Source organism: Dermacentor albipictus, unplaced genomic scaffold (assembly GCF_038994185.2).
Source record: "Dermacentor albipictus isolate Rhodes 1998 colony unplaced genomic scaffold, USDA_Dalb.pri_finalv2 scaffold_34, whole genome shotgun sequence".
Taxonomy (NCBI): Eukaryota; Metazoa; Arthropoda; class Arachnida; order Ixodida; family Ixodidae; genus Dermacentor; species Dermacentor albipictus.
Genome location: NW_027225588.1, coordinates 831,108 through 854,011, shown reverse-complemented (window position 1 = coordinate 854,011; position 22,904 = coordinate 831,108). Strand labels below are relative to the sequence as shown.

The following is a 22,904-nucleotide window of genomic DNA, read 5'->3' as shown; positions in this document are numbered from 1 at the left end:
TTGGCGTCCCCTTTCTTATGGATTAGGATTATGTTAGCGTTCTTCCAAGATTCCGGTATGCTCGAGGTCATGAGGCATTGCGTATACAGGGTGGCCAGTTTCTCTAGAACAATCTGTCCCCCATCCTTCAACAAATCTGCTGTTACCTGATCCTCCCCAGCTGCCTTCCCCCTTTGCATATCTCCCAAGGCTTTCTTTACTTCTTCCGGGGTTACCTTTGGGATTTCGAATTCGTCTAGACTATTTTCTCTTCCATTATCGTCGTGGGTGCCACTGGTACTGTATAAATCTCTATAGAACTCCTCAGCCACTTGAACTATCTCATCCATATTAGTAATGATATTGCCGGCTTTGTCTCTTAACGCATACATCTGATTCTTGCCAATTCTTAGTTTCTTCTTCACTGTTTTTAGGCTTCCTCCGTTCCTGAGAGCACGTTCAATTGTATCCATATTATACTTCCTTATGTCAGCTGTCTTACGCTTGTTGATTAACTTCGAAAGTTCTGCCAGTTCTATTCTAGCTGTAGGGTTAGATGCTTTCATACATTGGCGTTTCTTGATAAGATCTTTCGTCTCCTGCGATAGTTTGCTGGTATCCTGCCTAACGGAGTTACCACCGACTTCCATTGAACACTCCTTAATGATGCCCACAAGATTGTCGTTCATTGTTTCAACACTAAGGTCCTCTTCCTGAGTTAAAGCCGAATACCTGTTCTGTAGCTTGATCTGGAATTCCTCTATTTTCCCTCTTACCGTTAACTCATTAATCGGCTTCTTATGTACCAGTTTCTTCCGTTCCCTCCTCAGGTCTAGAATAATTCGTGTTCTTACCATCCTGTGGTCACTGCAGCGCACCTTGCCGAGCACGTCCACATCTTGTATGATGCCAGGGTTAGCGCAGAGTATGAAGTCTATTTCATTTCTAGACTCACCGTTCGGGCTCCTCCCCGTCCACTTGCGGCTATCCCGCTTGCGGAAGAAGGTATTCATTATCCTCATATTATTCTGTTCCGCAAACTCTACTAATCACTCTCCCCTGCTATTCCTAGTGCCTACGCCATATTCCCCCACTGCCTTGTCTCCAGCCTGCTTCTTGCCTACCTTGGCATTAAAGTCGCCCATTAGTATAGTGTATTTAGTTTTCACTTTGCCCATCGCCGATTCCACGTCTTCATAGAAGCTTTCGACTTCCTGGTCATCATGACTGGATGTAGGCGCGTAGACCTGTACAATCTTCATTTTGTACCTCTTATTAAATTTCACAACAAGACCTGCCACCCTCTCGTTAATGCTATAGAGTTCCTGTATGTTACCAGCTATATTCTTATTAATGAGGAATGCGACTCCTAGTTCTCTTCTCTCCGCTAAGCCCCGGTAGCACAGGACGTGCCCGCTTTTTAGCACTGTATATGCCTCTTTTGTCCTCCTAACTTCACTGAGCCCCATTTACTGCCCTCTAATTCCTCCAATAGCACTGGTAGACTCACCTCACTAGATAACGTTCTAGCGTTAAACGTTGCCAGGTTCATATTCCAATGGCGGCCTGTCCGGAGCCAGTGATTCTTAGCACCCTCTGCTGCGCCGCAGGTCTGACCGCCGCCGTGGTCAGTTGCTTCGCAGCTGCTGGGGACTGAGGGCCGGGGTTTGATTGTTGTGTTCATATAGGAGGTTGTGGCCAAGTACTGCACCAGGGTGGCCAATCCTGCTCTGGTGAGGGAGTGCATTACCGGTTCTGGTCACCGGGATCAGGCCACACTCCAGGCCTGCTTTGTGCAATTTCATCAACAAGCGGATTTTTTTTTTATCTGGTGGAAAATTGCCGGCACCGGGATTCGAACCACGGACCTCTTGCACGCGAGGCGGGTGCTCTACCTCTACGCCACCACTGCACTGACATAAATATATAGCTAGTAAAATAATGACACTGATTAGTTATGGACGTGAACGATGGCAGTTGTGTTTTGATAAAAAAATCATACGAAAACGAGACAACAGTTACGCTAAATCAGCAAGACGGCCCTCTAATGCAAGGGCTGGTAATCACGTGTTAAAATTTCCTGGCCAAATTATTTTCAGAATGTCAGTTTCAGCTAAAAAATCTAAAACTATTTGCAGTTTAAAAAGCGGTTCATCACTAAGAAAAAATGCAGGGTGAAGTGGTATATTTTCCCGATATGCAGAAGGAAAATACTTTTTCCTCTCTGTTTCTATTGCAGGGCACTGGATAAGAACATGGAGGACAGTCAGGCTATCACCGCACCTACTACAAGTAGGAGGATCCCCGCCAGTCAAGAGGTAGGAGTGAGTACTGTAAGTGTGTCCTATTCTTAATCGGCAAAGAAGTACTTCCTTGTACCATGCTGTTTTGTCCCTTATCCAATTCCGCAATTTTGGTTTTATGATGGTTTTATGATGTGTAACTTATTCAATGTTCGTGTATCCCACTCTTCTTGCAAATGATTCCTCAATTTACGGCGCAGAAAGGGCTTTAGGTCTGTGGCAGGAATGGGGATATTTCCATCTGTAGTGCTAAAACTCACTGACGTAGCGTTTTCGTCAGCAGCTACGTTGCCTCTTATGCCTTTATGGCCAGGTACCCAGCATAGGATAATCGCTTGGTTGCTCATATGTGCGGAGCACAGCAAACTATACAGCTCATTCAAAACGGGATTCTTATGCTTTCGTAAGCTAATCAGGGCTCTCACTACACTTAATGAGTCTGTGAAGACTCATTAAGTGTAGTGCGAAATTTGTGAGCCGATATTAGCGATATTTGTGAGCCGTATGTGTTGAATAGCCTTAAGAATGGCGTAAGCTTCCGCTGTAAAGATACTGGTGTATGGGTTTAGTGGTCCAGATGTTGAGAGTGAGGGTCCCAGAGCTGCATAAGCAACACCAGCTTGAGACTTCGAAGCATCTGTGTAAAATTCATCACATGTGTACTTCTCCTTGAGTTCCAGAAAATGCGAATATATGTGTGCCTCCGGGGCTCGTTTGGATATTTCTAAGAAAGATATGTCGTATTGGATAGGCTGCCACTCCCAAAGCGGTGGAAGCCATGTAGGAGCCATTAGGACATTGTGCAAAAGAGGGACCCTGTTTTTTCTGAGAGTGCTTCCAACCGGAGGGACAGAGGAGGCCTAGTGGCTGGGCGGTTACGAAACAGCCTAGCAGTAGACAAGTCGCATATAGTGGAATGACAAGGATGTTCAACACCTGATTTATCTTTTAGGGCGTAGGAGAAAGTTAAATATGTCCTTTGGTAGTGCATTGACCATTCGTTTGATTCGACGTAGAGGCTTTGCACAGGGCTAGTCCTAAAGGCGCCTGTAGCAAGGCGGATACCTAAGTAGTGAATAGGATCAAGCATTTTCAGAGCACTAGATCCGGCAGAATTATAGCCTATTGCTCCGCAGTCAAGGCGTGTTAATATTAGACTTTTGTAGAGCTTTAAAAGGCACCGCCTGTCGCTTCTCCAAATGTACTTGACAACAGCTTCAGCAGGTTCATAGACTTGAGGCACTTTGATTTCAGATACTTCAAGTGTGGTACAAAAGTCAGCTTACTGTCTAAAAGGATTCCTAGAAATTTGTGTTCATGGGTCGCAGATAGCCGATCTCCATTTAAATCTATTGCGGGGTCCGCCATTATGCCTCTCTTGTTAGAAAATAGGACGCATGTACTTTTTTGTGGGTTTAGTTTGAAACCGTTTTGGTCCGCCCACTTAGACAATTTATTTATGCAAAGCTGTACATGTCGCTCACAGATACTTAGATTACATGATTTAAAACCTATCTGGATGTCATCTACCTATACAGAATAAAACATACTACGTGGTATGGCAGTCTGGATCGAGTTCATTTTGACAATAAAAAAAGTGCAGCTGAGCACACCTCCTTGTGGAACACCAGCCTCCTGCGTATATGGACGAGACAGAACGTTACCAACTCTAACACGGAACGGTGCGATTGGAGAGGTAACTCTGAATGATGCATAGCAAGTTGCCTCGAACTCCCAATTCAGACAGATCGCGGAGGATTCCAAAGCGCCAGGTTGTGTCGTATGCCTTCTCCATATCTAAATATACGGACAGGAAAAACTTTTTGTGGACAAAGGCATCGTGGATATTTGTCTCGATGCGGACAAGGTGATCTGTTGTGGATCTACCCACTCTAAAACCGCACTGTAAGGGATCGAGTATCTTGCTGCTTTCATGAAAATGGATGAGGCGACGGTTAACCATTTTCTCAAATAATTTGCATATATAACTTGTCAGAGCTATGGGCCTATAATTGTTGGGTGAGGAAGGGTCCTTGCCCTCTTTGACAATAGGGATTACGATTGCTTCTTTCCAAACAGAAGGAATGTAGCTTGCAGAGAACATGGAATTAAACAATGACAGTAGTGTTTTTTGGGTTTCGGGGTGTAAGTGTCTGATGATCTCATACATTATCCTGTCACTTCCTGGAGCGGACTTGTTGCAACAGTTCAGTGAGGCCTGGAACTCAGCCATTCCAAATGGACGATTGTATACTTCATTGGATGTGCTTTTCCGATCTAAATTCATCTGTTCTGCTAGTCGCTGGTATTTTAGGAATCTATCTGTGTAATGATATGTACTGGAAATGTGCTCGAAATATGCTCCTAGACAATCTGCCTGATCCTCCAGGGTGTCTCCTTGTGTATTTAATAAAGGTAAGGGATGAGTTTCGCGGCCTTTTATTTTGTCAACCCTGTTCCAGGCTTTTCGTTCGTCTGTATACGAATTGATGCTGCTTATGTAGTTTTTCCAACTTTCCCGTTTGGCGCGGCAGCGCGTTCTTCTACCTTGCGACTTGATCGCCTTGAAATTCATTAGATTCTCTGTGGTTGGTGAGTTGCGGAGGAGATTTCCAAGCCTTGCTTTGCTTTTTCCTGGCTTCCCTACACTCCTCATTCCACCATGGAATAGGTCGTTTCGAGGGCGACCCTTTTGTTTGGGGGATACATACTTATGCAGCATCAATAATGAACGCTGTTATGTATGCTACTGCATCGTCTAGGCTAAGTTCACAGATATCATTCCAGGGCAGCTGCGCTAGTTCGCAAAACTTCGTCCAGCCGGCTGAATCAACTTTCCATCGAGGAACATGCGCAGGACACTCACTTTGTTTTTTAAGGTTTAGGACGATGGGGAAGTGATCACTGCCATAAGGGTGATTAATGACATCCCACTGGAGATATGGCACAATTGTACTAGACGCTATGTTTAGGTCTATCGAAGGAAATGTTTTATGTGTAGAGCTGTAAAATGTTGGCTTTTTCTTGTTAAGCAAGCAGGAACCTGAAGTGAATAGCATGTTTTCTATAAGCCGTCCTCTCGCATCACAGCGTGAGTCACCCCACAGAGTGCTATGCGCGTTTAGATCACCGACGACTATGTAAGGGTGACGCAGCTCATCAATAAAGCTTTGCAATGTTGTGCTAGAGATTTGATAACTTGGGGGGATGTATACGGACGTGATAGTAACCAGCTTATTGAATAGTACTGCTTGTATAGCAACTGCCTCTAGGGGAGTTCGGAGTTGCAGTTGCCGACAAGCAACGCCTCTGTCTACTATTATTGCAACGCCGCCGGACGATGCAACAGCATCATCTCGGTTCTTCCGGAAAATAGCGTATTGCCTAAGAAAGTTTGTTTGCGTAGCTTTAAGATGTGTCTCCTGAACACACAGCACCTTTGGATTGTATTTGTGTAAGAGTTCTTTGATATCCTCGAGGTTGTGGATCCGACATCTCACGTTCCAGTGTAATATTTGTGTATCCATATTGTTTGTGTTTGTGTGCTGTGTGTCAAGAGATATGAATTAGGTTGGCTCAAGGGACCTTTCCAGGCCCCTTGATGCGGGGTATTTCTTTTTTCTTGGCACGCTCCAGGGAGCAACGCCGTTCCTTCGGCGTCTGAGACGCCGGAGAAGTTTTTGTTATATCCATCGCCTCGTCAGAGGCGCTGGATGACGCCCGCTCAGTGGGCACGCGCGGGGGTTTTTCGGGCCTGTCTGCACGAGCAGTGGCCCTGGGGCCGGCAGGCTCGGAGGTCTGCTGGCCGTTCATGGTAGGGGGCGAAAGAGCCGTGGCTGGTCCCGCCAGGGGGGCTTATGGCGTAGCCGCCGTCACACTCCGTGTGACTTGCGCGGCCGCCTGAAGATGTAGCGCTGCCCCCCTGCGCGCCACATCGGTGTAGGAAGGACTGGACTGATTTTGGAGTGAGAAACGCTTACGTGCCTCTGGAAATGATAGGTTGAGTTTTACTTTCAGTTCTATGATTTGTTTCTCTTTTTTCCACGAGTGGCACGATCGCGAGTAGGCGGGTTGATCTCCTTCACAGTTGGCACAGTGGTTTGGTGAAGTGCAGATGTCAGAAGCGTGTTCAGAAGAGCTATACTTAGCACAAGTAGCACGTCCTCTGCAGGTTTGCGACCCATGCCCAAAACGCTGGCACTTAAAGCATCGACGCGGGTTTTGGATGTATGGTCTAACACGAAGCTTGCAGTAGCCGGTTTCTATTGTTTCAGGCCGGTTGCTGGTTCCGAAAGTAATGATTATGTGTGTGGTTGGTATTTGTTTGTCATCTCGACTTAATGTTATTCTTTGCACTTTTACTACGTTTTGGTCTTGCCATCCTTCTAGTAGTTCGCTTTCACTCAGTTCGAGAAGGTCATCTTCTGAGACGACCTCGCGCACTGTGTTCATGGATCTGTGTGGGCCCACTGAGACTGGAATTTCCCCAAATGCTACAAGTTTGGAGAGTTTGTCATATTGCGCTTTGTCGAAAAGTTCGAGAAGAAGATCACCACTTCCCATCTTCGTTACTTTATAGCCTGGGCCAATTGCTTCAGTGAGAGATTTCGCTACAACAAATGGTGAGATCATTCTGACTGTTTTCTTATCGTGCTGACTATGTACAACGCGGTACTTTGGAAAAGATTGTTTTGGCTGCATGAAGAAAATGAATGTTTCATCGGTGCGCCCCCTCTTCAGGGAGCGATCAGGTAGCGGGGGAAAGTTTTTTGCCTTATAGAGCAGGAAAATTTGGCGGCGATGGTGGCCACCCACCACCGAGCCCAACAAGGGGACGCTACAAGGTTGGAAGAATACCTGCAGACGCCAGCCATGCATCACCCCTATAACCTAATATATATATATACCCAAGGCAGGATATATAACACACGGTTAACCCTTGCCGCCAGGAAATACGGAATAAGAAGTGAAGAGAAGGCAGGAAAGATGGAAAAGTGGGAGAGAAACACTAAGATTGGAGAGGAGGACAGGAAAAGGGGACTGCCGATTTCCTCCAGGTGGGTCAGTCTGAAGGTGCCGTCTATGTGAAGCCCAGGCCGAAGAGGTGTGTTGCCTCCACCGGGTGGCCTTAAAGGTCCAAACACCCAGCATCGGCTCAACCTCCAGGATACCCTTTTCCCCAGACATGGCTAAGCCGCGCACGGCTACACGCGGGTGGGTCCAACCCTCGTGTGCTCGGGTACGTGGTGCCGCCACACACCAAACGCCTGCTGACGCAGACGCCCCTGCGGGGGATTGTAACTTCGAAACAAGACATTCACGGATGATCGGAGTTTATTTTCTATGTTATCTGGGTTCCTCAATGTACCTGGTATATGGGCTGAAGTTCAGCGAAGAATATTTGTACAAAATACACTAAAGGCGTAATTTTTCAGAGAATTCGAAAAACCTACGTTAGTAGCACATTCGTTGAAAGGTCCTGAAGCACCCCGCGGGCTTGGTGTAAAAAGATTATTCTCGAATAGCATACGCTGCTGTGAATATCTCAGTTAAGTTTTGCTGTCGTACGTAGCGTGTGGAGCTTGCAAGCGGAGCGCGAAGTCACCTTGTCAAACGCCCTCTTTTCTAGAGAAGCCTGCTCCTCATTCTCTTCTGGACGCTCCATTTCGTAATAAGGGGGATTCCTATACGCGGCTTCTATTGGCGGATAGTTGACGTCATTCAAGAAGGGTTTTTCGATCAGTGCGCTTCTTCTGACTGTCACTGCATATATTTATTGACGAAGTTCAATAAACAGGCTGGCGTAAGCGAAAGTATGCTTTCGGATTTCGATAGTAATTGCGTGCTTCCGGAAAAAGCCGTCCATTGTCTTCTCACGCTCGGCCACGGCCGGCCACATAGAAATTAAACTTTGGCCACCCTGCCTATCGGTGTCGTAGCCCGCGGGTCTCACTGATTTCGACTAGTTTTGAAGACTCAATTAGCCTCGAATGACGCGGAACTTAAGCTCAGACCGCACAGACGATTGCCAGCCAGCGCACGCTCACTCCTGGCCGCTCCTGGTTAGACAAGCCATGGCAGACTTATTGACAATGCTTCAAAAATGGCTACTATCCGTCGGTCAAACTGGTGAACATAGCTGATTCCGCACCACGTAGCATGGTCAGATTTGTTGCATATGAGCGCAAGCACGCACTCGAGCCTTGTCGTGCGCAAAGCAAACGCTGCCCATGCGCACTACAGTTGTACGTCGGTTTGCTACGCAACGCACATGCCGTGGTCGCCGCGGGTGCCATGACGAGACTATGGCTTAGCGCACTGCGGTTCGCTGGGGACAACCGCGTTTGGCTCACGTTTGGCGCGTCGTAGTCACCAAAATCGGAAGTAGTGGCATCCATGTTAACATCCAAAATCGAATTTAACTGAGTGCCACGTGACATGTGGAAGGCGGAGCGCCATGGGCACGCCCAGCTTCGCTGCAGCCTTTGCAGCTCCAGGCATTGAAGAAGAGTGGAAGCACCGCGAAAGACGTGTTCGATGGCCAATAACTCCACTTCTGCTGAACGCATTAAAGTATTTTTTGCAGCAAAGCATTTCTGAAATGGCTTATTTTAACGTCGAATGCATTTCTCCTCTTCTCTAAAAAGTGCTTCAGGGGCCATTAAAATATTAGCACGCCAACATGCCATACGCGCGACACATATCGCAGAAAAGAGCGAGCAAGATGCCTCAAGTAATAGCCAAATATTTGTACAGAAGCCAGATTTAAAGTGTCGATGAATGAAATGCACAGAACCAGCCATGTCCAGACTGCAGCTAGGCAGCATGACTATGCTGCAACATTGGCAACAGCCTCATAATTCATTGTTTCTGAAGAAGCATACAGCTAGTATCGAGCGCGAATTCCGATTCGCTTATTTGCAACGAAATTTTGGGGGTCACTCATGCGAAAAGCTGTTACAAACAGCTTCAGTGTGCCAAGAGGTCCGTTATGGCAACAGCAGGCTCCCATCCCAGAAATTATACATACACAATTTTGAAGCGGTAAATCACAATATAGCCGAAGACACAAAGAATACAAGACAATTATGCAGATAACAAAAACGAAAATACAACATAGAAAACAGGTATGATTGTCGTATATCCGTTGTTAGGCATCATTATAATACAATAGTTACATAAATACTTCTTCAAAAGCACAATATACACAAATGATCGGTGAAAAAATAAAAACAGAACTTCAGAAAAAGAGCATCGACTAATTTAATTCAGGAAATGTTCTCGCATTTCCTTCCGGGCGAAGGTGCTGACGTGAACGTTTTCATTTTGGTGTTTATTTAGAAATGCAAGTATTCTGTATGTTATTGACTGCAATAAGTAAGTGTGCCTGCATCAGACAAACGCGGGCACGTGAATCGGCTACGTGGGTGGGCACGCGTACGCGAATGGTTACGTTCGCGATTGGGCATTGATAAGCAAGTGAATGACGCAACGAAATTCAGCGATACGAAAGAAAAGGAACATAAAAAGCGGAGCTCAAGTGTGAAAGATAGTTGTCACGTCATTGACCCACCTCACCATGCTAGAGTATAACCAGACATGGCAGTCACAATGACATCTGCGAATCGTATCACGAGTACATCGTTTTGCTTGTTGAAAGTGACCATTTCTTTCATCGGGTTATCGCTTATTCATTGGTCGCTCGGTGCGTCTTGCATCTTAGGATATATACCTCGAGAAGCTGCGTAAACAAGAAACGTGGCAGCTAGACAGGTATGCCCTAAGATGGTGTCCACGATGAAGTCAATGCAAACCGTCTACACTGAACTTTATCGATTCATAGCGTGGAAGAAGTTGCGCAATAGAGTGTTGGAAAGGAACGTGAGCAACGCACCTAGGACTGATTTCACAACCAATGATACGGGGTTAAATTTAGCGCGCGCAAGTTCTATTCCGACTTGACAGGCGAGGGACGCGTCTGCATATCGGCGCCACACAGCGCATTCCTGTGGCCACAAGATTACTATGTTTGTTTGCTTTTACTTTACAAATTTATTCTGACCGCAATGTGACCACGACGTATAGCATGGACGGGCACAAACTTGTGCCTGTTCGAGGCAAGCCATTTTCGCGGAAGCAATGCATACATCCTTTTCCCGCAACTTATGCTACATCAGCTGAGTTGATAGAAGAACTCGAAACGCCCGAGAAGCCATAAACACTCCGCATTCTCGGCTGGCATCATTTGGAGCTTCTTAACCACTCAAGTAGTCGGGCTACCCTAAGGTATACAAATGCATTGCTGCCGACAATTGCAGCCTTGAAGGTTCCTCGTAGACGTTAAAACGCTTTCAATTCTATCTCCCAGGCGTCTGACACTAGGGATAGGGGCATTCGAAAAATTTCCAAACACTATAACGCTGCAGGTAACCTGCAGACAGTGCCACCTTCATTAGTGCCTAGGGTAAGGGATGTTTTATTACGAAGAAAAAGGATAAACGAGCCGTAATGATGGAGCAACGAGAAAGCGCAGGACTACGGGTGGCTGGTTCCTGCTTGCGCGACGCGTTTTTTTCTTGATCTGACACAAACTGGCCCCATCATAAAATCGCTAGTTCGCTATATCAAGGTTCACAGCTAGTTTTCTTGCTTACCTTTTCAGGATCGGTAGCATTGGAAGTGAAGACGTTGTTTGCAAAGACGGACACGAGATAGTCGAGATCGAAGTCCTGAACGAGTTCCGGCGTCGACTTCTTGCGCGGCGAACTCATCTTTCCTGTGCGAATCCCGTAAGCCTATGCGCACGTAAGAGTGTAGCAGCACCCCTCGTTGCAACAGTCAGACGTGTATATGAATGATCATGTGATACTGCGCATGACGTATCGTGTCATTGCACGCGGGGGCGCTAGAAGCGACATGCTCTGATGTAATATTATTGCATGAAAGTCGTATTGTTGTAGGAAATACACCACTTTTTTGACACCTAAAACTAAGTAGGTGCTTGGTAACTTCTTGTTTAACAAGAAAACGTGTTCACCATCTACTATCTTTCTTTATTAACGACGGCGTGGTCCCAATTGCAAACACAAAATACCCAGCAATGCATAGCACGCTTTATTTATTTGTAGCCGCGGAATGTTACGGACCAGCGGCGCGGCGACGGCTGAGCTACACGTCCGTATCCAGCTACTCTGGACAGGAAGGTTTGGTTCGCGTGAGTGCCACCCCGTGGCGTACTCACCTTAACCTTTTCAAACTTACCGCGGTGATGCGGTGATGACGTCAAGAAAACAATATAAAAGAATTAAAATTTATCCCTGCGCATTGAACTTCGCCACAATGCTTGCCCACCGTCATTACCAGTGTTCTTGGTAAAGTGTAGTCGCTCGTCACCTGGAAATGACTTATCATCTTAAGCGCGTTTAGTCGCGACGAGCGATGATTTCTTCTTGGTGTTTAATACAGTTCTTTTTTTCCCTCTTTTTTCTTTTCCTTTGTTCTCTTTTATTTCGTTTTTCTTTATTTTCTTTTTTGTTGCTGCGGAGTAAGCAAGCTAGGGTAAAAGTCACAAGCACTCCGTGGCAGCCTTTGTTCACTCGGCACACATTCTTAATGTCCGAACATCGCACATCGTCCACGAGAGGCGCCGTCGTTGACGGCTTTTGAGTTTGATCTATCGATTTCGTTAAGGTGCCCCCAATAATTTCCCTAGCGGCTTTGCTGTCCGCAATCATGGGCTACTGCAGCAGCTCCAAATCAAGATGTGCTTAAGTATTAAGAAATATACATGTATATGCTGGTTTTGCACCTTGAGCAAAAGTCACGACACAAGAATTGAGCAAGCTGTCTCTGTGTCATCGTCCGTTAGCATGCTATGGCCGAAGCTGCTCGTAATATTAGGTCATATTTACTGGCCACCGGGCCAGGTACACATTTGGGTATGCCATACATAGTACTTGCAGTTCCCAAAGTAGTCTCCTGTCACAGTTACCCACGTGCGTCAAGGAAGACAGCTATTTAACGTTATTGTGCCGTAATACGTGCGGGATTTGTCTGTTCTCGATATTGTCGACCATGTTGCCGTTCCGCGTTTATAATATAGCCGCAATGTAGACTACGAGGTCTAGACCGCCATAAAGGCTACCCACACACTAAAAGACCTCGCGCAATACTCCTCACACTTGTATTCATGAGTTTTGCGACTGTCAAGGACATCCTTAACCAATGTTACATAATAAATTATGGGGTTTTACGTGCCAAAACCACTTTCTGATTATGAGGCATTCCGCAGTGAAGGACTTCGAAAATTTCGACCACCTGGGGTTCTTTACAGTGCACCTGAATCTAAGTACACGAGTATTTTCGCATTTCGCCCCCATCGAAATGCGACCGCCGTGGCCGGCATTCGATCCCGCGACCTCGTGCTCAACAGCCCTATACCATGGTCACTGAGAGAGAGAGAGCTAAAACTTTGTTATGGCCTTGATGGGGTTCAGGGGTGGCAGGGGACGGGAGACTAACCCCCAATCCCCCCCCTTCCTTAGACGGCGGCCAGTCCTTGCTTTCTGGCGCCGTCTTCGGCCATCCAGACCGCCCAATGCTGCTCCTCTGGGTCCAAGCTGAGCAGCATTGTCTCCCACTGCTCGGCCGTAGTTATGCGTGTGTAAGTGCGGCATGTGTTGGTGGGTGAGGCTTTGGGGCATTGCCAGATAATGAGTGAGGTCAGCGCGGGCCTCGCACGCTTTGCAGAGTGGAGAGTATACATCTGGGTACATGCGGTTGTAAAGCACGGTGTTCGGAAAAGTTCGTGTCTGAAGAAGCCGCCAAGTGGTAGATTGAGACTTATTCAGTGTTTTGTGTGCTGGGGAGTAGCGTACAACCACGGCGGGTCTGCCCGCATTTCGTCGGCCTCTGTTCTTATTTTGGTGGATTTTTAAAAAAAAACGTTCAAACCATTGCACCGCCCCCTGACCACGCTGCTGGAAAAGTCGTTTTATTTTCCTGAGGCCTTGTGCAAGCTTCTGCCTTCTTGCCTGTAGTCAACCTTCTGATTTCGCTATCATCTGTGTCCCATTTTGACGACTACAATTTCACGGAAGTTGGCAATGATGTAATGGCCAGTTCTACCCATTCTCCGCCTTCCTTCTACCTGCCCCCTTTCTACCATTCTATCTGGCTCTCGTGAGGACTTCCAGTTATGATAAGGGTAAGCGCTGCAGTTTCTGCAATATTTTTTTCGGGGGGTCAGGGATAATTACACATGTCAAGAGGCTAATGTGACGTTGCCCAGGGAGCTCCAGAGGGCTCTGTGTACATGTGACGAGATGGAAAGGTCGAAACAAATTTCTTGTGCCGCCTTTCTTCTTTTTCAGGCTCCTTGCATGTATATGTACGCTCTGAACCTTCCTCCGACACGGCGTGGAAGACAGTAACAGCACCAGTAGAAAAGTCGAAGGAAGAAGGAAAGAAAGCTTCACTTTAAAAACGTTCTCTTCATTTGTTGGCGTACAGGGGCGTGTCGTCGTGGCGTTTTTGCGTCCTTTGCGCGATTTCTAAGCGGGAGGGGGGTTTGCTCTTGTGCCGTAGAACCGTCCCTCGGACGTCTCTGATGTGCTAGTTATTTTAAGCGCCCAATGTAAACTGTAATCGCCGCAACTCCATGATACCCTGGTGGCAGGCCACCATGACGTGTCGCGCAAATATGACCACGCTTATTCATTTGGGTTAGCATATACTGTTTTGTGCGTCGTACTTCGCCACATTTATTTCTCAAACTATGCCAGAGCTCGAAAAGGCCGCCCAACTCACTGGACCCCTTTCTTTAATTTATTACCGCAACGAGTGTGTCTATCGCGTTGGTTACCGAATATGCCCAAATACCTGAGCAATTGAAGCCGCAGGCTTTATTTAACATGGCGTTGTCGTTAGATAAGGCCATACTAAATTGCTTTTCGCGGACTTCGCTCACCACCTTCTCTCCAGTGTCATCTCTTACACTACTCGCTCGTGCTAGACACAGCACCAACACGCAGCGACCTTCACGAAATATCAATTACACAACAGTTGACGTGCTGTTGATGCACATTTCCGCTGATCACCGGGATAGCGGCGTGATATCGTGTTTGGTGACATTATCGATCTCCAGCCTCGCTCGACAACACCGCTCGTTACTTATCACTTTTTTTTGTTTACAGGAGCATACTGTATTTCCACTGAATATATATTCGGCTTTAGGTTGGACCTTGCACGCCCGCGTATTCTGTTTCGCCGACGGTGACCGTTCTCCTCAGATTTCCACCTCGTTCTGAGCTTCGCCGTCGCCAGACAGCCCAGAAAGCTGTCTTTAGAAACAATCAACCTGGATTCGAGCCCGTGTATCCGCAGCATTCTGCATTTTGGAGCTTGGCACGCTAACCATTACGCTACCACCTCCCCACACCACTTTCCGTTTATCTGCCTTCGCCATTGTCGTTTTCGTCGCAAACGAAGGCAGAACGAACACACACACACAAAGAGGGAGAGAGAGAGAGATTTACAGAAAGGCAGAGAGGTCGGCCTGAGCTATAACTTGCTCTGGCCTGCTACTCTACACTGGGGAAGGGAGACGAGGAGGGAAAGGGCTGATGAATCATAATGGTATAAGGAAGAGATGAGTATATACAAAATCACAGAGTTGTGGCCTATCTAAAGCCGTGCGTCCAGCCCAGTGGCTTGGAGAAAGCTATAGCGGCTCTTGTTACCAGGGCTGCGCTGTTTGCATTAGGCCAAGGACCTAAAAGAAACTCGTCCGATAGCGGTCTCTCGTGGACCTTTCCAATGGAAGAGACAAGTTGCTGTCGTTCTTGCGCGTAGGTGGGACACACACAAAATATATGTTCAAGTGTTTCTGGCACCTCACAGCATTCACAGTTTGGGCTAGTATCACTGGCACCTATCATATGTCTATAACGGTTGGTGAAAGCGACACCAAGGCGAATCCGGTGCACCATGCTCGTGTGGCTTCTTTTGAGCTTGTGAGGCCTACGAAATTTGCTTTCTTGGTCTCATTGTGTAATCGCTTGTGTCGTCGGTCTGGTTGGGTCCAGTGTTCTAACGTAGAGTCGCGGTTTACGCGACAAAGTAGGGCGTTTGTGTCTGTACGTGAGAATGGAATGCGTACTTCACAAGCATCATCTAAAGCAGTTTTCGCTTCAGTGTCTGCCTGTTTGTTCCCGATCAGGCCACAGTGTGAGGGTATCCACAGAAAGGTGACACTGTGGCCATTTCTACTTGCGTGGTCGACGCGTTTTGTAATTTCTAAAGCCATGGAATAATGCGGGCCCCATCTGAAGACACAGTCAATCGTTTGAAGAGCTGGCTTGCAATCGCAGCATATCGTCCATGCGTGAGCAGGCTCCTCGGAGAGAAATCGAAGTGCCTCCCGGATAGCAACAAGTTCTGCGGCAGTTGATGTTGAGTTATGGTCTAGTTTAAACCACCGAGCGATGATCATATGTGGAATGACGAAGGTTCCAGTGGAGGCTAATGGTGTGACAGAGCCATCAGTATACACGTGTACAGTATCCCCGTACTTTGCAGAAATGTAGTACTATAAACATGATTTTTACTGCAAAATTTAAAGAACAGACAGTTTAGAGCAGCGTTTCTCGCCTTACATATGCTCAACTGAAGCACGATTTCAGCATGTTATGGAGCGCGTCCCTTGAAGACTGAGACAGAGACAGAGCGAACACAGAAGCGACAAAAATGTAAAGATTGCTTGAGTTGCTAGGCTTACACATGACCTTAACTTTGCCAGGCTACACTGTAAACAGGTTTGACCCTTTTAGGGAGTTTTGGCCTCGTTGCATAACTTCAGCCCTTAAGGGAGGACAATATCCTCCATTCGAACGGAGTTTTTTTTCACACCCTTGTGTTTGGTGGTGTTATGGGGAATTATGGGAGTTTTTTAATTCTCCTTTGAACACCAACCCCTTAGTGGTCGCAGTAGTCTATATGGGGAATTATGAGAGTTTTTTTTTAATTCTCCTTTGAACACCAACCCCTGAGTGGTTGCAGAAGTCTATATGGAGAATTATGGGAGTTTTTTAATTCTTCTTTGAACACCAACCCCCGAGTGGTTGCAGGAGTCTATATGGGGAACGTTGGGAGTTTTTTATTTCTCTTTTGAACACCAGCACTATGGAAGTTCTTAAGAGGAGCTTTGGGAGCTTTTACAAGTTGACATGGGTATTTTATTTTGCTTCCTATGGGAATTTATAGGAGAAGCGATGGGAGTTCTTACGTAGATATTTTCGGAAACGTTTGGCTTCTTAAGGGAGTTTTGAAGGATACCTTTGGGAAATTATTTTACCTCCTTGTAGGAGTGCTTAGGTGTAAACCTGGGAGCAACCGTTCCCATATTTTGGGAGCTCTGCTTAAGGGAGCACTTATGGATGGTTTTGAGAGTTGAATTTTTGTTTTTTATGGAAACATATAGGAGAATGTTTGTGAGTGAATTTTTACAGCTTTAGGGAGCTGTTTTACTAAGGAAGTTTTAAACAGATGTTTCGGGAGTGCATTTTAGCTCTTTATTAGAGCTTTTACAGGTAGCTCTGGGAGTTTATTATGCGCATTTTGGGAATTTTACGAGGTTGAAGGGAGTTCTTTTTGTTTGCGTGTTTAGCAGATTGTGTCCGACGAGTGCAAAAACCATGACAAAGCAATAAAATGTCTGGTAATTTATTGCAGTTCCAGAATCAACTGTGCCAGCATGATAGCACAATCAACGACTATTAGCCTAATGAAAGTGATTTAATTCAATAAATTGGATGCAAACAAGCAAACCAGTTTGACAGAAAATTCAAGCATATTGCAAGCTTCAGTACAGTTGAAAATCCACAAGTGCAGCGAAGACTGAAATTGAGTGGCTCAAAACATCATGAGCTATTGGGCAGTCCTTGCATGCATTAGAACAGGCCACATTTGTTTTTGCATGTAAACGAGCATGCTACAAAAAATGATGCAAAGGAGGCCAGACTGCACCAACGACCTAGAACGTATTGGAAGTACCTTTGAATACCTATGCTATTTCTAATAGACATCTAGATACAACTTATTCTCTCATGTAACACGCAGCTGCAAAGAAAAAGAAGCAGAGGTGGTACCACCCACTCTGAATCAATTTCCTTAGCACTGCGCAGCACCTGAAATTCAAGCTTGCCAGCTAGAGAACATGACAAGTTAACAGCAAAATGGGCATAATGTGATAACAGTAGACAAACAGGTGATATCTCAGGCTGAAGTTAACTCAACAAGGGGACTAGTCATCGTCAGGGAAAGAAAATCCAAGCAGACAATTCCAGCTCATACTTACATGCATATACAGATGTCACTACGTAGGTTCGTGTTGTGATGCCCCATGACCTAAGTCAGCATCAAAGAGCTTCATTAAAGAGTGGCACATATGCAGTGGCACACACCCAGTGCACATAGACAAGTTTGTGTCGAAGACGTTCATTGAAGCGCTGCATTTACCCAGTGGCCCTAAGTGCTCGTAGTAGCCCCAGGGGCACGTACTGAATTTCCACAAGTATAAGGAGTTTTTTCAAAATTTCTTGCCTCAGAAGACACCTCGCATTATATAACCGACATACCCACGAACAAGATCACTCATAGAAATTGGTGCCAGCAACCTGCCAAACTCCCCTTCTTCTGCACACCTTGCTATCCCAACTAAACCCCCATGCTGAGCATAACTTACCTCACCCTCTCTATGCACTCACTCATTTTGCTGGATATCGATGGAGTGGAGAAAAGTGAAGTATATAAATACTGCCAAGGAAAAGGGTTGTTACCCTAACGAAGAAGTCCACTTCTCAAAAAAATTTATCCACCTGATATAACACTTGTTTGACCTCTGCTGATCACCTTCAGCTGAATATTGCATATCACACAAAGCAGCAATTCAACTATAATTTTTAGTTTTATAATGAAACAAAAATTTCTATAGGATGTGAAAGAAAATATGATACAGGAACCCTTAACATTATCCATAAGTGTGAAATTTTTACACAAAGAGGCAAACACTTAGCCACCAGGGCACACATAAGGCGTCATTACAAACATTTTCTCTGCAAAAAGCCCTAACACCCCGACGACAGGTGGTGTTGCATGGAGCCATGCATGCATTACAAAAAATAGGCATTTTGTATTTTCTTCTTCCGCAAGATCAAGGCAGGCAGGTTGTGATGCTGTGCAAACAGTGGTGGCCTTCAAAAGGAAAGGAATCCACACAAAAACCCATGGTACTGTTGAGATGGCAGTGCATGATAGGGAGCATTCTGAAAAACCAAACGTAAATCGATTATGTGCTATTGTACTGCAAACTGACACCGCATGAGTATTTAAACATAGCATCACGAATTATTCAACAGTGCTGGGCCAACCAATGCTACCACTCCAAATGTATCTTGGCCACCTCAGATTTTAGGAAAAATCACAGCCCATTGTACAGTTGCAGACTGGATGAAGTGGAGAGTATGACGAAAGTCCGTCTGGTCGGGACGATGCATGCTAAAAAGAAGAGGTCCAGACACCAACCAAAATGTTTAAAATAGGTATTTACGTTTTGGCTCCCCCACGGGAGCCTTGTGAACAAGGCTCCCATGGGGGAGCCAAAATTCAAATAACTACTTTAAACCATTTGAGTCAGTGTCCGGACCTCTTCCTTTTAAGTTGCAAAATGCACAAACAGAATACTTCGCGAAAATTTCACATCGTGTGAGCATCGTTATCTTGTAGGCTAAGGTTGAAACATCACGGCACTGACAAAGCTACAAAAAAGTGTTTCTATGAATGACCACAAGGATTTCCAGAATGTTTCATTATGTGAGATGGACCATTACTGTTTTTTATCTGCAAAAAGTGTCTTCTTATTCTGATTTAAGAATAATAGACCTTCGCGCAATTTCTGAAAAGTATTTTCATCCAGCTAGGGTGGTTTATAGGTGCAAATAACCAATTTAGGAACCTCCATATTGTAGTGAAGAAAGAGCTTATATTAAAAAAACCTATAGCTGCAGTGATTAATAGTTTCTGAAATTTTGAATCCCTCTTTATATCTGCAGAAGCTCTTTATTTGGGTATTACGACGCCTTGCAGCACTGACAATGAAAGGAAATCACGTCAACACATTACAAAAACTAATAAAATGAATGTGTTTTTATAATATAATGTGTTGCTATATTATACACAGATTACACAAAACACCAGCAGTAATGCGCATATCTTCAGAGTGCACACACAGTTCACCAATGTAATAAATACAGGCCAACATCATAAAGCAACACATAGGTACTGGGGTTTTTCTTTCTCATTGGCCTAAAAACCAATCACATGAGCATTCAGCCATTATATAAACAGCACCTGCTTGCATGAATTCAAGGAACTTTCAAATGTGCAAAATCGTTTAGGAGCTTTTAAGCAATAGGCATGACAGTACTATTATGGTTACTTTGTTGCCTGTAAAAGCGGTAAATCAGGTGAACTGCTAGTTGTCCTTCCTTTCAAGGATAGTGCAGAAAATGTGAAGACAAAAAAGATTATAGGAGCTATTTGGAACTCATCAATGTTAACAAAGATAATATGCAATGTTACCATGCTGACAGACAGTCAGATAAAAGATGATACAAAGAAAATATTATATATAGATTACACAGATGCAAGCATTCTGCCTCTTTATTGCTGCAAAACTCGGCAGTTACAGAAGTGCTTCATCCCCTGAAAAATATTTTTAGCAATACGTTCACTATGGACTTCTATTGAGGATGCATCAGATTTGCACGCTACAAGTGGTTAGGGCTGTTCAGAGACAGACATCTGGCTTGTAAATGCAAAAGCATGATGAAATACTGCAAGTGCTCCAGAAAAATACTTACATGGTAAGGGAAATGACAAAAACAAGAATGTGGATGAAAAGACCAAACTGCCCCAAAGTCTAATTTTAGTAATGTAAGGTTTTATGAACCATAATTACAGTTCTAATACAAAACAAAATACCAACATGATATGCAGAGAATGGATGCTGGACATCAAGCGACCTCACTAAACAATGATTACATACATAAAAACGACACATTCGCTGGAAATTTTCCCAATACACGACATATAAACTATGATTCGTGATGCACCCATGTCATACATCATATTGTCCAAGTAACCAACTTCTTTATTCAAGACCCCTGTAGAAGAATCGTTAATGCAGTTATTGGTTTCTTGGATGGAAAAGACCTAGTATACAAATTTGCACTTCCCTGCCTTATATTTGCAAAGTGCATGTGTACAGTCAAATTTTGGCACAGTTTGGCATCTTTTGCAATGTTTTGTGAGATATCCAGATGCTGTTACCACCTACATCTGTGCACAATGCTCCTGCAGCCTGCAATTACCACAAATCTTGGTCTATGCTACATAATACCCCAGTCACACAGGCACTTTCAAAGTCCTTTGAACCAAAGATCCTTTACTTCAAGGGAGAATGTGCACTGTCACACAGGCACAGCAAAGGAGCCCTACTGGAAGGGGGCTTTGAGTCAAAGGAGTGCGCGTTCGTCCTTTGAAACCTCAAGGGAATACTCTCAAGTCTAGAGGGCGTCTGACAGTAGAAAAAACAATCTCCAAAAATATGGAAGTTCAGTTTTTACCTCTGCAGAACGAGCTTATAACTACTGAATACTGTTACTAAAGTACTAAACACTTTCGGGACACCCGCAATCTCCATCAAGAAAGCGCCGGTACAGCAACGCCGGCACGGCCTGTCGTCAGCAGCAACATCGACACAACACGGGCGCCATGTGCGATTTGGTCCTTGGGTTAGTGGCTGCTAGGTATCCCAGTCTCCTTGGCTTTTTTCTGTGCATCTTCTTTGCTTTGTAGTATTTTTACAGCAATTACGCTTACCTACCGCTGCCTAGCCACAACGAACGAAACAAAAACGCCACCACTTCTCACACATTCCTAAAGCGCCGCCAGATCAATGTTGAGACTTCGCAGCTGTTCATCGGTCAGCATTATGCTGCCTTTTTCACTACTTTTAGATGGCGGTAGTTATCGGCATCTCTTGTAATGTGAAGGACAATTTTCTCAAAGATTCCGCAACTGTGCGTCTAACTCGAGATGCGTTCAGTTGTCACCATCTATTCAACCGTCACGCGCATAACTGTTGCTTTTGTTAGTTCAACCTTCTTTGTTTAGGCAGATCCTGGGACCAGGAGAGGGATGCGGCTGTTACTCAGCTGGTCTGTACTCTCATGGAACGAGTTGCGCCCGGAGAAAACGCCAATAGCGTTTAACTTTTCCCTTTGCTTCATTACTTCCTGGAGTTACGGCTCGCCGCGACGCTGGCAGATGCCCGGAACCATATACACGTGATGTGGGTTAGATAAGGTGGGAAATAAAATAATGTGCAAGAGCGTCCATCATGAAACACTGCAATAACCCTTAAACTCGTAAGCAAGATGACTGTCGCCCGTTACCTCGTCTGTTTTTCCCTAACTGTATGGCACTTGTCGTGCAAAATTGGCATCTGGAAACAAAAATCGCAAGGAGTTGAGAAATTAAGCGATCCACTAAGGGAGAGAGCCAAGGCAACAACCAAACTGCAAGTAAAAGCGAATAATAAAAAAAGTTAACCGTTGTTTATGAGAATATTTATGCATCAACATCTTTTTATATAAAAAGGAAGTAGAGAAAACGCTGCCGGAAGTGGAGAGCAATTACTTGTTTTAAATGACGCTTCCACAGTTATCGGTCGAACCGCCTCACGTAGCCACTTCTCGGCTGTGCTTATGTGGGTGTTTTTCTAACCATTCGTGGTGAGCGCAGTACGTGTAGAATCGCAGAGTCCTGCGCTCTGTGCGGTTGTATGGGACTGGCGGCCGCGCACGTTACGCAATTCGCGGAACTGTCAAAACTGATCAACAAGGCGAAAATAACTGATATTCGAAACTATAACATGAGAAAGACTGAAGAAGCCGTAAAAAATGAACGCAGCCTGAAATCAGTAAAAAAGAAACCTGGCATAGGATAAACCATGATGTATGCACTAAAAGATAAGAAGGATAATATCATCAGCAATCTCGAAGATATAGTAAAAGCAGCGGAAAAATTCGAAGCTGACCTGTATACAGTATACCCAGAGGAGTCACGACACCTCACTTAGAAACAGTAATGAACAGGATACAGAAACTTTCCTATAACTAGCCATGAGGTCAGAAGGGCCCTGCAAGACATGAAATGATGAAGAGCAGGAGGAAAAGGTGGAATAACAGTCGATTTAATCAAAGATGGAGGAGACATAATGCTTGGAAAACTGCCGGCTCTTTATACGAAGTGTCTATCGACTGCAAGGGTCCCAGAAAACTGGAAGAATGCAGACATACTAATCCACAAAAAAGGATACGTTAAAGAATTGAAAAATTATAGGACCATTAGCTTGCTCCCAGTATTACATAAAATATTTGCCAAATTAATATCCAACAGAATATGGGCAACACTGGATTTTGTCAACCAAGGGAACAGGCTGGCTTCAGGAAGAGATACTTTACAATGGATCACATCCATGTCATCAATCAGGTTATCGCG

At 45.1% G+C, this 22,904-nt stretch overlaps 1 protein-coding gene across 2 annotated transcripts in view; it reads right to left on the bottom strand.

Moving 5' to 3' along the window:
* Window positions 1-11,144, bottom strand: part of LOC135921216 (phosphatidylinositol-3,5-bisphosphate 3-phosphatase MTMR14-like) — an 86,934-nt gene extending 75,790 nt beyond the window's left edge. Inside the window, exon 1 of one of the 2 annotated variants that reach the window (XR_010570493.1) lies at window positions 10,937-11,144. Coding sequence is in view for 1 of the 2 variants with exons in the window: in XM_065455530.1 (XP_065311602.1) it covers window positions 10,937-11,053 (117 nt within the window). In the remaining variant the exon portion in view is untranslated. The remainder of the gene's footprint in view (window positions 1-10,936) is intronic. The other variant, XM_065455530.1, reaches the window with a different exon arrangement.
* Window positions 11,145-22,904: the final 11,760 nt, after the last annotated feature.